This window comes from Lontra canadensis, unplaced genomic scaffold (genome assembly GCF_010015895.1).
Source record: "Lontra canadensis isolate GAN:19392208 unplaced genomic scaffold, GSC_riverotter_1.0 scaffold60, whole genome shotgun sequence".
NCBI classification, from domain to species: Eukaryota; Metazoa; Chordata; class Mammalia; order Carnivora; family Mustelidae; genus Lontra; species Lontra canadensis.
In genome coordinates this window covers 7,500,538-7,516,391 of record NW_022631054.1, presented here as the reverse complement: position 1 = coordinate 7,516,391, position 15,854 = coordinate 7,500,538, and the positions used below count along the sequence as shown (strand labels likewise).

General features: G+C 42.0%; 1 protein-coding gene across 8 annotated transcripts in view; it reads right to left on the bottom strand.

Annotated features, from left to right (window-relative positions):
- NFYC (nuclear transcription factor Y subunit gamma) overlaps positions 1 to 15,854 on the bottom strand; it is a 66,985-nt gene that overhangs the window by 18,990 nt on the left and 32,141 nt on the right. For all 8 annotated transcript variants that reach the window (XM_032877431.1, XM_032877429.1, XM_032877433.1 and 5 more), the window contains 3 exons: positions 10,889 to 11,001; positions 3,365 to 3,436; positions 1,810 to 1,923 (listed from right to left, as the gene is read on the bottom strand). In XM_032877431.1, the coding sequence (XP_032733322.1) occupies positions 1,810 to 1,923; positions 3,365 to 3,436; positions 10,889 to 10,993 (291 nt within the window). In that variant the 5' untranslated portion in view covers positions 10,994 to 11,001. Of the gene's footprint in view, positions 1 to 1,809; positions 1,924 to 3,364; positions 3,437 to 10,888; positions 11,002 to 15,854 lie in introns of those variants that run through there.

Genomic DNA, 15,854 nt, shown 5'->3' with positions numbered 1-15,854 from the left:
CCAGTTTCTTTTGCTTAACGTAATTTTTTCAGATTCAACCATCCAGCCTGGGTTGTTGCTGTTGAGCAGTAACCCATTATATGAACATATCCCTTTTGTTTATATATCCCTATCTTGATGGATACTTGAGTTGTTTCCAGTCTTTGGCTATTATAAACAAGGCTGTTATGAACATTCTTATACAACAAAGTCCACCCTTTGGGGTATATATCCAGGAGTGGGATGGCTGTGTCATACAGCAGGGATATGTTTAAGCTTATTATAAAGTGCCAAAAAGTTTCCCAGAGTGATTATACACTTCACATTCAGCCCAGCAATAGGAGTTTCAGTCACTCCACTTCCTCACCAGCACGTGGTACCGTCAGCCCCATTCCAGTGGGTGTAAACCCATGTCTTGTCTTTTTAATTTCTATTTCCCAAGGGACAGTGATGTTGCACACCTATTCATATGCTTATTGGTCATTTGGATATCTTTTTTTTTTTTTTTAAGATTATGTATTTATTTGAGAGACAGAGAGAGAGCGCATGCGAGCAGGGCTTGGGAGAGGTAGAGGGAGACAGAATCTCAGGGAGACTCCCCACTGAGCAGGGAGCCCGACATGGAGCTTGAGCCCAGGACCCTGAGATCGTGACCCGAGCCAAAGTCAGATGTCTTAACTGAGGATCCCAGGATATCTTCTTTTTTGAAGGGCCTGTCCAATTGTTTTGCTTATTTTACTTTTTAGTCTGAACTGATTTTTTTTTTATTTAATTTTATTTATTTATTTAGCAGAGAAAGCACAAGCAGGGGGAGTGGTAGGCAAAGGGAGAGGGAGAAGCAGGCTCCCCGCTGAGCAGGGAGCCCAATGTGGGGCTCGATCACAGGACCCTGGGATCATAACATGAGCCGAAGGCAGATGCTTAACCAACTGAGCCACCCAGGTGCCCCTAATCTGAACTGACCTTGAAGGTAACTTTAACTGAATCTCTCTAGAGCCACAGGCTTCCTTCAAAGCAGCACTGTGTAAGTTTGCCATGTTTAGCTGCACTAGAATATAGGTTTCCCAAGGGTGGGGGTTTGGGTCTGTTTTGTGTGTTAATCCCCAGAGCCCAGAACAGCTCTTGGCACATTGTGGGTGTTCAATAAAAATTTGTAGAATAAATATGCGTGCATCTTCAATTTGGAAGTAATGGGAAACAAAGGAGAAAACAATTTAATTTCTTGGCTTTGTTATTGAAAGGCTGCCAGTGTCTTCTGTCACACCCTTTCTCTATGTCTGGGAAACCTTTCCTCCAAGAACTGGGGCCTGGCTGTTAAGAGAAAGGCCTCTAGAGCCAATGACCAAGGGTCTTCACACAATATGAATGTGGTTTTTTTTTTCTGTATTAAAATAAAAAGAAAATGAAAAAGAAGGAAAGGATTCCCAGGAAGGTAGACAAGGAACAAAAAGGGCAAATAAAGTCAGTGAGATGGATTCTTCCTGGGACTTTCTTTCCTGGAGTCTCTCAGGGCTTCCAACCAGAAGCCATTTACATCTGGAAATAGATCAGTATCCTGTTAGCCTGTTTATAGGGAGACCTCACCAACTGAAGAGTTCAGCCACTGAGCTGTAAAAACCACAAGAACTGGCAATGAAGATCCTTGGTGGGGAAATACTATTATGGTACAGGGTAAGTCTGCCTCACAACAGTGGAGGAAGATGCCAATTTCACACATCAGTTTGCCAGAAATCTAAGGAAGAACAAACTTTGGCCCAAAACTACACAAGAAAAGCAGGTGAAGGCAAAGACAGCTGCTTGCCCAGTTCCCCCCATGGACGTCCACGTTACCTGTAGAGTCCGGCGCTTGTTATCCTCTGTGTGGATCCAGGCTCGAAGAGTCAACTCTGTGATAAAAATCTGGGCTGCCTTGGCAAAGAGCACAGGGGCTTCTGCACTGATCATCTGCAACAGACGTAGGCCCTCCCTGTCAATCACCAGCATGCCATTCAAACCAGTTTTGTCCCTTGCCTCATGTCCTGCCATGGACAATGAGGCAAGGTCTGGAAAATGAGAAGGTGACAGCCTCAAGAAATTCTAAGATAAATTAAATCCACAAGCGGGGACAAAGCAGATAGCTGGTAGAAGAAAGGAAGAGGGAAGAATACTTACTTTTCTAGGACCTACCATGCACTTTCTTATTTTCGTAACAGACTTTCAAAGAAACTAGGGTTTAGGAGAGAAGTGACTTGCCCATGGCCAGAGAGCCAGTAAGTGGAAGGGTTTAGGTTCTAATCTAAGGAGAGACAATGTGGGGAAAGATAGTAAGTTTGAGAGCCAATGGATTCAGATAAAATTTCAGGCTTCCCATCCTTCTGGGCTTCATTTTTCACATACTGAAAAAGAAGACAACCTTCCCACAACCTTCCTGTGTTGCTGCGGGAATCAAATGAGGTGATACATGTAAAAGCACCAGCACAGGGCCTGGCATTTAGTAAGTGCTCAAGTAATGTAAGCTGCCTTGTCATGTCTGACTTCAAAGTTCAAGCTCTTGGTCAAACAAGACTCCTTGTTTGAACCCTTGAACCCTTGGTGAGGTGGTCTGTGCAGGACAGAGCCGTGGGAAGAGGTCTGGAGTTAAGGAAGCAGGAGGTAAGAAGTGGGATCTTGGTTCTTTTACTCTGGGTCAGTCACTTTTAACCCCTTTGTGTCTATTTCCATATCTTTATGATGGCACTATATAATTCTTACCCTATCAAATCTCACAGGGTTATCATGAGAAGGAATGAGAGCTAATAAAAGGGGAAATTACTGTGAACTGTTAGCTTAGCTTTCTATACAAACCCAGGGGACTATTAGTTTTGAGTGATAAGGAGAGAGTGTTACTTTCTCTCCGGGAGTTGAAATGGGAGGTGGGCTCTTAGGTATACAAAAATAGCCACTTGCAAGGAAACCTTTTCACAGGCGTTAAGTTACATAAAACAACTCACAGACAGAAAAGTTAGAACGGGAGCAGTATCATTCCTAAACATTTCTTAGAGCTCACACTGACAAGTAGAGACAGCAGTAAGATGCTAATTGAGAAGATGCACTGTCCTGCTGATTTGACGATTTGTGTTCACCCTGCACAGTGAAAAGATGGGTGACTCAAAAAGCAAACTCTCAGCATATTATCAACATCTGGAAAACAGGATATCCCTAATTTCCAGAGAAGCACTATATAATAATTAAAACTATTCAACTTCGGCTCACTTAACAATTTTAGACAGGAACCAAATAAAACAAGCAAGAGACAATAACGATATTTTCATTCTGTTTAATTAAACTTTGAGCACTACAAAAAGGAGCAACAATCTACCCACCATCATAGCTTCAATATGAATAATAAAAACAAATATGAATTCACCTTCACATCTTCATCCAGTTTCATAATCTTCTTAATACGAGCCAGTGGGAGTTCCTGTACTCGGAAATCTTTCTGAAATGAGTAACAAAAGGCACATAAATGGTGGGGACAACCAGCATGGCACGACAGGCACCATGAAACACTGTGACTGGCCTAGTTCCTCCTTTTTGGAAAAACGGTAGGAGAGGAGGTACAGATTAAAAGAAGAGAATCCAAGTCCCGGAGCAAAATTCTTCTTAGCCCATGCAGAGCTTCAAACAATTAAAGGGTTTCAGGATAAATTTATGATGCCATCTACCAGCACCCTCATGAAAAGTAGACCCAAACAATACCAGATTCTTTGCTGGCACAATATAGAGATGCATTATGAGCGTTTCCTCTGTACCTCCCCCCCAAAGCTTACCAGTCTGCAATATGCAGGTTAAAATGAGATTTTTGCCTCAGGGGCATTCCTTTAAGTTGCCACGTCTTTCTTCTATTCTGGGACTACAAGGGCAAGGTGCAGCACCAGACCACAGTGACCCACAGCTGTCTTCAGCCAGTACTGGCTGGCACTGGCTACTTCTGACCTTTACACTAAGCTAACACCAGAAATCAGGGAGGAGGGCCTTTCCCATCCTAGCAGCAAAGGCCTTGTCTCCAAAGTTTGCTTGGGGGTGGGGGTAGGAGTGGAAGAGTATGGGGGAAAAACGTGAATTTATTAGCTGCCTTTTAGGAACAGCCCTAGCACTTTTTCCTTTAACCAACAAGACTGGGCTGGGAGGAAACCACATGACTTTAATGTGGATAGGATTTTAGGAAAGGGCTTTTTGACCAGCACTACTTCAATTCTTTGTGATTTAAGCCCTTTTTTATTCTGATACTACTGGTACTCAAACACATGCCCAGTGATGGATGCAACTCTAGAAATAAAAATCAATTCTAGGTTTCAAAGCTGCAGTGAAGAGAAAGATGCAAAGGCAGAGATTGGCTAAAATCAGCGAAACCTCTATTGGGTCCAGGTGTCAAGTGCCAGATTCTCTAAGTGGTCTGAAATGTGACTCACCAAGCCCAAGGTGCTCACCGGGGAATTTGCACCATCACATTATAGAAGGAGCAGCTATTAGCTGAGATTTGGTATACTGAACATGTATAAGTGAACTTTCTTTTCCAAGACCAACAACAGAAACCCTCAACTATATGCCAAAGAAGGCAGTGGGGCCTTTTGGGAAAAGGTCACCAGCCTCCCCAGAATCCATTTTTATAACTACAGAAGGAAGAGCTTTATTATGATAGAATGTACACTGAAACACTGGATTTCTCCTCATAAACCCAGTAAGCAGCTGGGGACCACTCACCTCTATAAACCTCCAACACCAATTTTTTATCTTTTCCCTTCCCAGCTTAGGTAAAACATTTTCCATAAGGCCTCTACTAGAACTAACCCTGGACTGGAGGAGCTTTCCAAGTCCAAATTATGAAAATCTCGCCCTAAAAAGACAACAGGATGTATTTACTATTCCCATTTCTCATTCATGCAACTCAACTAAGAGTGAGTGTATGGTACCCACTACTGCGTAAAAGATGCAAATCTACTCTTACCTTTGAACAGATTATAGTTTAATTGTTAGAGACTGCCACAGAAAAAGATTATAACCCTCTACGCTATAGTAGGGTCGGGGTGTAAAATCCCACAGGGACAGGAAAGGAAATAACCCGCTGGGGGTGGCGGCAGGGGAGGGGCTGGAATGAACGAGAGGACTGGCAAATGCTCCGCAGAAGGGCTGACATCTGAACTGTGTCTAAGGGATGTTACAGAATTTGCTTGTTGGAAAAGTAGGAGAATGTCATTCAGACAAAAGCAGAAGGACAGCAACACAAAAAACATGGCCATTTAAGTTTCAGATGTATGATCTTAGTACAGACAGAAGCAGCGGGAAAGAGAATGCTGGCTTGGGGCCGGACCCTAAAGGGATTTAAGAAAACATTTAACCACCGAAAACAATCACTGGTCTTCCTTCTTGTGTGGCAGATCACACAAAATGATGATGCTAAACAGAAATGTCAAGAGAATGCTGGGGATAATTCCTCTGGAAGACCTCCCAGGATGATACGCACAGCACAAGATTATGGCCACAAGGCCTAATAACTCGCTTGCACGTGCACACTCACCCAGCTTGCTTATTTATGTATTTCCACACGACTGCTCTAAGATTTCTTCCTTTCTTTTTTTTTTAAATAAGTCAGTCACAGAACGACAAATACTATCACGATTTCATTCATACATAGAACTTTCTTAATAATATATTTTAAGATTTTTGGGATTTTTTTTTTTTTTTTTTTTTTATTGATTTGAGGGAGAACACAAGAGGGGAGCAGGTCAGAAGGAGCAGCAGACTTCCTGATGAGCGGGGAGCCTAATCTGGGGCTCGATCCCGGGACCTCTGGGATCATGACCTGAGCTAAAGGCAGACACTTAACCGACTGAGCCACCCAGGCGCCCCAGCTCTAAAGTTTCTTAACCAAAGCCCAAAGGTGATAAGAAGACCTCCTTCCCCAGCCTGAAAGAGAAAAATATTACTTTTACAATTTCTATGAGACTGTTTCTCAATCAAAAGCAACAATAAAAGGTCCCACCTCACAGAGGTATAAAATGAGACAGAAATTTACCAAAAACAAAAGACAAAAAAGAAAAAAAAAACCAAAACAACAAAAAACCTTGCTCTAAGTCTCCCCCTCAAAAACCTTTTCTTTCAGGAAACTTTCTCACGATCCCCAAATCCTGAGATCTCAAGGGGCACTGTGAGAAAAGTGGATCTTTAGATATGTATGTGTGGTTCATTACTGCTGACAACAGCCCAGGCTCCTATAATCTCATCCGAGCTTTCCAGTCACGTGTAAGGGTTTACAGCAAGCTTACTGGAGAGGGCAGTGCTCTCACCAGCCATAGGTTGAGGTCCACTTAATTGCCTTTCAATTCAGTGACCCTTGTCATTGGCAACCATGCAAATGATGTGAATACCATTTAACTTCTGATGCTGATCCAAGTGGAAGAACATCTGACACATATTTTTTTCCCCTACCCTTGGGAGTGGTATCAGCAAGGTGGAAGAACAGATTTTCTCTCAGAAAATTCTCATGCTCCTGACCGCAACCAAAGAACTACATTAAAAATGCGGCCATCTGAAACTGCCGAATTTCAAGAAGTCTTAATTCACTCAATGAGAATCTGGAGCCAAGGAAAAGTCAATGGGTCTCAGGCTGCTCTAAAGAATATCTGGAGTTTCATATAATGATGAGAATCTTTTCCAGGCCTACCCAGTCAGGCACTCCAGGGAGGTCAAGATTCTGATCCTCTCCAAAGCAGTGATTCTCAACTTCGGCTGTCTGTTAGAAACACCTGGGGAGCTTTTAAAAGGCAAGAGGACTGGGCTCTTCAGTTACCCCAGAGTAACTGAAACAGAAATTCTAGAGAGTGGAGTCCAGGCATCATGTGTTTTGAAAACTCTCCTGATGACTATGACCTACAGTGAGGGTTGTTAAAGCCTCAAAGTGAGGTCCCTCCTTAGACCACCAATGCCATCACCTGGAAACTGAAAAGAAAACCAGAATTCCAGGTTCCACTGCAAACGTACTAAATCAGAATCTGTACTCTAACAAGATCCCCGTGTGATTCGCGCAGACAATAAACTTTAAGCAGCACGGCTCTACAGGAAGGGCTCAAACAGCACAAGACCTCTTTTCTCAAAGTCCACCAACTTCCACCTCCAAGACCTTGTTTAAATAGTTATCTGGCTTGACTGCAATGTTAGAAATGTCCTTGTCCAATCTGAAGGCACCAAGGAATGAAAAGATGTACCTGGCAATTAAAAGAAAGTGGCCTATGCATCAAATTACAGCTAAGTGAGGGCTGAAAGGGATGGAGGGAATATGGGGTGGATGAGATATTTTTCAAGACTCAGCACTATCACCTCCCCACCTGCCCCCAAAAATACAAAGTTAGCTTTTTCTTCCCTGCTTTCAAAGAGGTCTTCGGAGGAGTTAAACTCAATGCCAAGAAGTCTGTTAATTATTGCTCCCAGACCTCTGCTGAGCAGGAATACAGTATTTTGCACAATCATCCTAGCATACAATCATTTTGGTATGATTTTTAACCAACTTCAATCCCAGCTGAACATGACCTGGATTTACAGATAATTACAACGCCTTTTAAGAGTGAGAAGAACATTAGTAATGGCCAAGCGGAGATGAAAGATAAATTGCTTTTGCAAACTGACTGCAAAATGATTGAGGCCAGAGTTCCCAACACATCAAGAGATAGAGCATCTAGCAGACTTCAGTTTGTTTCTTGGACAATCTTTGTCCCAGTCTTAGGGAGACCACAACACCTTATGGATATTCTCAGAAGTTTTATTTATGTTTGGACAGTCTGAACATATGAATTTTTTAAAAATCTGTTAGACATTTTGAGATGTCAACCTAAGAGGCTCTGATATATCTGAGAAAGTCTGGTTGTAAGTGTTGCTGAGTTCTGGAAAGGCACGGACTAAACGCGCTAATATATGGCCACGTTACACAGGCCGAGGGGCAGTCAGAGAAACAGAGGCCTTTATAAGCCACAGGCAGAGGGAAAAACAAGAGTGTTACAAAGGGAAAGAGCACCCCAACTTTCCTAGACAGCATTCTCACTCGAATTTGCCACTGATGTTGTTTCACACTAAAGCTGAGATGGAGGAGTCTGGTTCATTCAAATATTTATCGTGCACCTATTACATGCCAACCTTTGTTCTAAGCATCTGATGTAAGAGACCCCATGGTAGTGGTCTAGGAGTCTTCGTCAAAGGGAGAAAACCATGGTCATCAACAGAAGAATCATTAAAGACAACTGTCCTCCTTGCGGGCCTTTCTCTTGATTCATAAAATGTGAACTAAAACGGAATCCCTCAAAACAACCCACTTGGAACGTGTGGTGGACTAGCTAGCCATCTAAATAATCAAAGTTGGTTAACACCACAGTCTGGTTTTTTGGTGATCAAACCTGAACATTAAACCAAGTCGAATAAAAATCAGAGCCCAGAGTGTCAAAGAGATATCTGGACACCCACATGCATAACGGCATCATTCACTACAGTCAACAGGGAGAAGCAACCCACACGCCCACTGACAGATGAATGGCTAAACCGAATGTGGTACACACACACACAGACAGGGAATACTAGCCAGCTTCAGAAGGGACAGAAATCCTGTCACACGCTACAACATGGATGAACCCTGAAGACATTATGCTAAGTGAAACTAAGCCCATCACAAAAGACAAATATTGTGTGATTCCACTTATGTGAGGTACTCAGAGCAGCCAAATTCAGAAACAGAAAGTAGTTACCAAGGGCTGGGGAGACGGAGAAAGGGTACTTGCTGTTTCAGAGGTATAGTGTTTCAGTTCTGCAAGATGAAAAAGTCCTAGCATTGGTTTCACAAGAATGTGAATATACCTGACACTACTGAACTGTACATTTTAATTAAAATTGTTAAGATGGTACATTTGTTATATGTTTTTTACCAATCAAAACTTAAAATACAGAAAAGTTAAATGCTGAGCTGGAACCCCAAGACTTTATCTGGGCACTTGCCTGATCCTGGATTTTTGCTTCTACGCTCAAGCCGGAGTGCAGACCTGCAGCACGGGCCTAACCCCACCACAGCCCAGGAGGGTGCTAGCTTTATGCCAGTCCAACTCCTGCACTAAAACCTCAGCAGCTTAACTATGATATCATCCACTCAAAATACGAACAAAATACCCTACTTTTTACTTAATGATTTATTTTGCTCCTCTCTCTTACGTCTGAGGCAGTATAGAGAACCACCATCTTCACACTACAGAAACAATGACTTCTCAGTGGAAATTCATCTGTGAACACAAGCCACTGTGAGAAACGCCAAGCCAAGATCCGTTGCTGAAAATACCCCATATAAACAACCATGACCCACAAGTACATCAAAATATGAATCTGTTTTGTTTTTTTTTTAATCCCTGCAGTCACTGGGGGCATTTACCTTAATGAGAAGTTGTTTTATTGTATTTACTCATTACTTGTTTCTAGTTTATCTCCCCCCACAGGAATGCATGTTCTTCGAGTGCAATGATCTTGTCCGTACAGCTTGCTACTGGATCCACAGTATCCAGCACAGCCACAGCAGGTGGATAGTAAGTATTTGTTGAGTAAACAAACTGACCTCCTATGTCTGAGGTTTAAAGGCCACTAGCTTTAAGAAAGTGCAACGTTAGTGCTACGTTAAGGAGTCCAGTGTCTGCTCTACCAGGATGCCTAACGCCTTCAGGGCAGGAATGACACATCTAAAACAGACAGATCCTTTGGTATTTGCTAAAATGACACCAAATGAAACATTCTTCATTAAGGAAATAACATTACACTTTGAAAATATTCTAATTTTAATGCATTACCTCCTGCTACCACTGCCGTACCACTCTACTCCTACCCTCACTGTCCTACCCATATAGTAACCCCCAGCTACTCTGAACTTCTTGCTGGTCCTCAAAACGTAAGACCCTCCCCTCTGGGCCTCCAGGCCTTTAATGAATGTCATACTCTCTGCCTAAGATATACTTGCCTACCCTTCCATCTGGTGAATGCTTCTCTATTTCAAGATCTAGAAAAATGTCCCTTTACTTAAAGCCTCCCTAACTCAACCAGGGAGAATTAAGTACTATGTCCTCTGTAATCCCAGAGCACTTTGACTCTTTACTGCTTCAGACTCATCACTGTGCCTGACTCAGTAAGTATTTAATAAATATTCACTGAATAAATGACTCTGATTGTAATTACTAGACGGCAAGCTCTGCAAGGGCCAGGGTAATGTTTGATTCTTCTAAGTCAGTGGCTCTCAGTGAGATGATTTTAGCCCCCAGGAGACATCTGCAATGTTGGGAGGTGTTTTTGGTTGTCACAACTGGAGGAGGATTGCTACTAGCGTCTAGTGAGTAAAGAACGGAGATGCTGCTAACCCTCCTACAGTGCACAGCAGACCGTCACAACAAAGAATTATCCAGCCTAAAAGGCCCATAAAGCTGCTGTTGAGAAACCGTCATCTACATGTATCCTTTCACACCCAGAAAGAGTGCCTGCTTGCAATAGATTTGTTGTTGAATAAACTGTCCAACAGTGTTTACCAGATTCTAGAAATTTGGCAGAGCCACTGAATTAGGACTGAGAAATGAGCTATAGCTGGTGAAGGAAGGTGAGAGCTCTGCTTTTCGGCATCTCTAAAAGATATGCCTCACATTAAGCTACTACCTCTGAGTCAAAGCATCCACTATCCACCCACATGCCTAAGGAAAGCCACTAAGATATAAAAAAAAAATCCTTGTAGTCACCTCACCTAAGGTAAATTACATTTTCATGTTCCCACCCAGAGGTCAGGAATGAACTGTGCTTATGTGCTTGAGATGAAAAATGTTTTACTCTAAGTACTGGGTTATGCATTTCACAGCTCTTTACACTCTGCAAGTTTCTCATTCTTTCTTACCACTGTTAAATTCCGGATTTCTTCCATGACACGAGGCCAGAAGGACTGTAGGCTTTGCTGGGCGTCACTGCTGCCAGTACCACCAAACCCTCCTTCTGTGGACATTTTGACAACTGAAAACAAACACACACATGAGATAAATTAGAAGTAATAAAGACATACTTTCTGTCCAGGTTATTTATATCCTTCCTTATGGCTGTTTTCACTAATTCATTTAATTTTTCAATCTGAGAAGGTATATAATCCTGCTGAAGAGGTTTTTTAACACAGACTTAAATGTTAGCAAAAACATATGGTAAAAGTTTCCCCTTCTATCCAACTTATACTACCACAGAGACTATCAAGGAGCTCTAACTAGAAAACCTAAAATTACTAGAAATTTAAACTGAAATCTTAATGTGAATCAAGACCTTCTAATGTCTTGTCTTAGGAGGAGACAAAAAGGGCACTTGGTTGGTGCTCTGTCTGGTCCACAATTTTCAGTGCCGTTCCCTCCAATGTTTTTTTCAAGTTTACCATGGTTTCTCACACTCCAAACCGTAACTTAAGGGTCCCAATGACTAATACTGTAGAGAAATGTAAACCCAAGTCTTAAAGGAGCCCATTTTATTCTTTTGTTTTAGATACTGTGGTCCCATTTCTTTGAGGCTACTGTGGATTATTATTTCTACGATCTCAAGCTAATCTGCCTCAGAGGGCACAGAAGCACTGAAGCTTTGGCCAATAACTGAGTGGGTAGCACCAAGTCTCTGAACTGAAACTACTTCCCAATTCTTTCCTTACCTGAACTTTTCTATCAGGAACAAAGCCAAAGCATACCATCAACGGGAAGCTTTAAAGGTGGTTGAAAAATACTGAGGAAGATGAATGAGGATCCCTGTACCAGTTTTAACTGAAGATAATATTGTAGTTTTATAAGATTTACAGGGGGAAAGTAAAAACTCCAGATGGCTGAAATGCTTATCCAACAAATACTTAAATGGAAGAAAACAGTTTAATTAAACACAAAGAATAAGAAACTTAGTGAGGTCTTAAGAATTTCTATTCTGGGAAATTATTTAAAAAGGTAACAGGGGCGCCTGGGTGGCTCAGTGGGTTAAAGCCTCTGCCTTCTACTCAGGTCATGATCCCAGGGTCCTGGGATCGAGCCCCACATCGGGCTCTCTGCTCAGCAGGGAGCCTGCTCCCGCCCCCCTCTCTGCTTGCCTTTCTGCCTACTTGTGATTTCTGTCAAATAAATAAATACATAAAATCTTTAAAATAAATAAATAAATAATAAAAATAAAAATGTGACTAAAAAAATAAATAAAAATAAAAAGGTTTGACATGCCAGTGACAAGATGCTGGCAGAGAGCTATGTAAATCATTAAGAACCAATTCTGAAGGGCTGAGAGAAAAGCACCAAAGTCAGGTGTCACATGACTAAATGTTCCTTTCCAGACCCCATGCTAGGCAGATCACTCTCCATCCAGAGTGGAATGCAGACTGATAAATCTAGGTTTAGACTGAAAATGCTTGATTCCCTCTTAAATGTTTGCCTGGGACTGTCCAAGAAGGCTCTAATTTTTTTTTTTTTTCTTTTTCCTTCTAAAGGAAATGAGGACAGGAAAGAGATGGAAGGAAAACAAGAGTACAATCTTCAAAGCAGATTTCACCCTGCTGTAATGACATTAGTGGGTGATGATGTAATGGGAAAAGATTTGGAGCCAATTTCTGGTGCTGGAGGCCAACAAGCAGCTCTATACATCAACAGAAACTCTTAAGTACTAGGAAGCAATATGATCTTGGAGTTTCTGGAGGGAATTAAAGTGAAGAATGTTGAAGCACAGTTGAAATGACTAGATAAAATCTTCAGTCCTCAATAACGAAGTATGGTCCTCTCAACTCAGCTCCCATGACATTTTCATTCATCACCGTATACACAGGGCCTATACACTATTCTCTTTGACACACTGAGAACAAAGTAATCTTTGAAATCTAACATCAAAGTAATCTAAAGAAGTGTATTTTTAATAGATACTTACAAGGTACTGATGACAACAAAGAGAGACTCTGACCTTTTATTTTTATTTTATTTTTTATATTTTATCTATTTTTTTGAGAGAAAGAACATAAGCTGGGTGAGGGGCAGAGGGAAAAGTAGACTTTCCACTGAGCAGGGAGCCCATGCAGGGCTCGATCTCGGGACTCAGGGATCATACATGATCTAAATTGAAGGCAGATGCTTAACCGATTGAGCCACCCAGGCTCCCCAGACTCTAACCTTTTAAAATGGAGCAAACAAAACACTTTTTCTAGAAATAAAAATAAATATCAAAAACTTAAAAAAAGAATTTAACCTTTTATTGCAGGGATCCATGTATAGGCCTAATCTTAGCAAAATTTGCCACATAAGCTGCTACAGTCAAGGGAGGAAGATGCACACCGCGCCACGGCCAGTGTGGGATTTTTGCATGCTTGCCAATGATGGACAGGTTCAGTCTGAATGAGATTTAGAAAGCTGGTAGCAAGCTTTGGTTGTCCTCTAATCTGTTCCCACAAACATTAGGAAGGCACACAATTCAAGAAGCTCCTTTAAATTTTATCCGTGGACAGTCTGCTTTTAAATTTTGAGCTATCCCAACTAAGGCCGTGCTGGTGTGATCGGTTCCCAAATGTCTGTGCAGTCATTAGATCATGAATCAATCTGGCTGGTACAGAGATACACACTGTTGGGAATGAGGATTAGGTACAAAAGAGAAGTTAGCAAGTCTTTCTTTCTGGAACTGAGAAATGTATTAAAGTTTAAATTTCTAACTTCAGAGGCCCATCTGCGTTAGAAAATCACAAATGGATAATAGCAAAATATACAAGTCAATAATAATGTCCTTTGTATTTTATTACATCATTAAAGTTTAGGACTTAAAAAAAGACATCAAAAGCCACGGAGGCTCACCCCTCTAAAAACATGCTCACAGCTCTATTCCAACCTCTGCCAACCCCCACAATCCCATCCCAAGTGGTCACTCAGCTTCAATATGAGCATCTCCCTCCCTGGTTCTGGGAAACTGGCTTACTGGTAAGGTGCTCTTTTCCATCTTTGGACAGCTCTGACTGTTCCTCTTTATATTGTTATATTTGCTAAGTTCCATTTGAACTCTGGATTTAGAGTTACGGCCCTTATGATTTTTCCGTACAGAAACCTCTTTTTATAAATTCCTGACTTCAAAAATAAAGGTATCCTCATCAGAAACAGAGGATCTTCTCACAAGGAACATGGATTTCTAGCATCTTTGCATACAGATACTAGTAGGGTAATTCTTTTAATACCTCTTAAAGAATGTAAATTGTTACTACAAATTCCTAGAAAAGGTTGACTACTTTTATTCAAAAGGTTTTCCTTGGGGCACCTAGGTGGCTCCTGTCATGATTTCATGGTTGTGGGACTGAGCCCCACTTTAGGCTCTGCACTTAGTGGGGAGTTTGCTTGTGGATTCTCTCTCTCCTTCTCCCTCTGCCCCTCACCCAGCTCTCTCTCTCTCTCTAAAATAAATAAATCTTAAAAAAAATTTTTTTTCCTCAAAGCGGATTCAGTCATTACATGGAGCTTTTAAAAATTAGACCAAATCTAGGGGCGCCTGGGTGGCTCAGCAGGTTAAAGCCTCTGCCTTCAGCTCAGGTTGTGATCCCAGGGTCCTGGGATCGAGCCCCGCATCAGGCTCTCTGCTCAGTGGGGAGCCTGCTTCCCTTCCTCTCTCTCGCTTCTCTGCCTACTTGTGATCTCTGTCAAATAAATAAATAAAATCTTTTAAAAAAAAATTAGACCAAATCTCAAGCAAAAGATTTTATAAAAACCAATAGGTGTTCTCAATATTTTCTGGGGCACAGGATTTAAATAACAAAACCTAATCAGCAAACAAATTTTGCTCACTAAACAACCCAACAAGCAAAAAAATATAAACCAACCTTAATCACTTCTCACTTTAGTAATTAAATACATTAATTATACCTAAGCTGATTTTGCTACAGAAACAGCCTATTCATAACATCTCCAGCCTGTGGAAAATGTGCCAGATCCATTTTCTAGGGTAACGAGAAGGTATGTATTTAAAAGTAAGAAAGACTAATATTTCTGGATCCCTTTTTTTGGCAGTGGGAGGCGGGGAGTGCACGTTCACAAGCATGAGTAGGGGGAGGGGCTGAGGGAGAGGGAAAAGCAGACTCCAGGACAAGCCCAGGGCTCAATGCTGGCGCTCGATCCCAGGACCCTAAGGATCATGACCTGAGCCAAAGTCAGATGCTCAACCAAATGAACCAGTCAGGCACCTCCAGGATCCTTTTCACTCCATGTTAAATCGCTATCTCTACCACAGGACAAAGCTATTTATATACAGTTGACAACAAAACTGCCTTAAGACCAAGGGCATTGCTTTAGATCACTCAGGAAACATGCAGCAGAGGAGCACCTGGATGGCTTAGTCAGTTAAGCATCCTACTCTTGATCTCAGCTCAGGTCTTGATCTCAAGATTCTAAGTTCAAGCCCCGCGCTGGGCAAGGAGCCTACTTTAAAAAAACACAATGACAGGGCGCCTGGGTGGCTCAGTGGGTTAAGCCGCTGCCTTCGGCTCAGGTCATGATCTCAGGGTCCTGGGATCGAGTCCCGCATCGGGCTCTCTGCTCAGCAGGGAGCCTGCTTCCCTCTCTCTCTCTCTGCCTGCCTCTCTGTCTACTTGTGATCTCTGTCTGTCGAATAAATAAATAAAATCTTAAAAAAAAAAAAAAAAACACAATGACGACGACAAAAACAGGTGACTTTGGGGGCGCCTGAGTGGCACAGTTGTTTAAGCATCTGACACTTGGTTTCGGCTCAGGCCGTGATCTCAGGGTTGTGCGACAGAGCTCTGTGTCAGCCTCCATGCTCAGCAGAGTTTGCTTGAGATTCTCCCTCCCTCTCCCCTCCATCCCCGCTTGTGCTCTCTCTCTAAA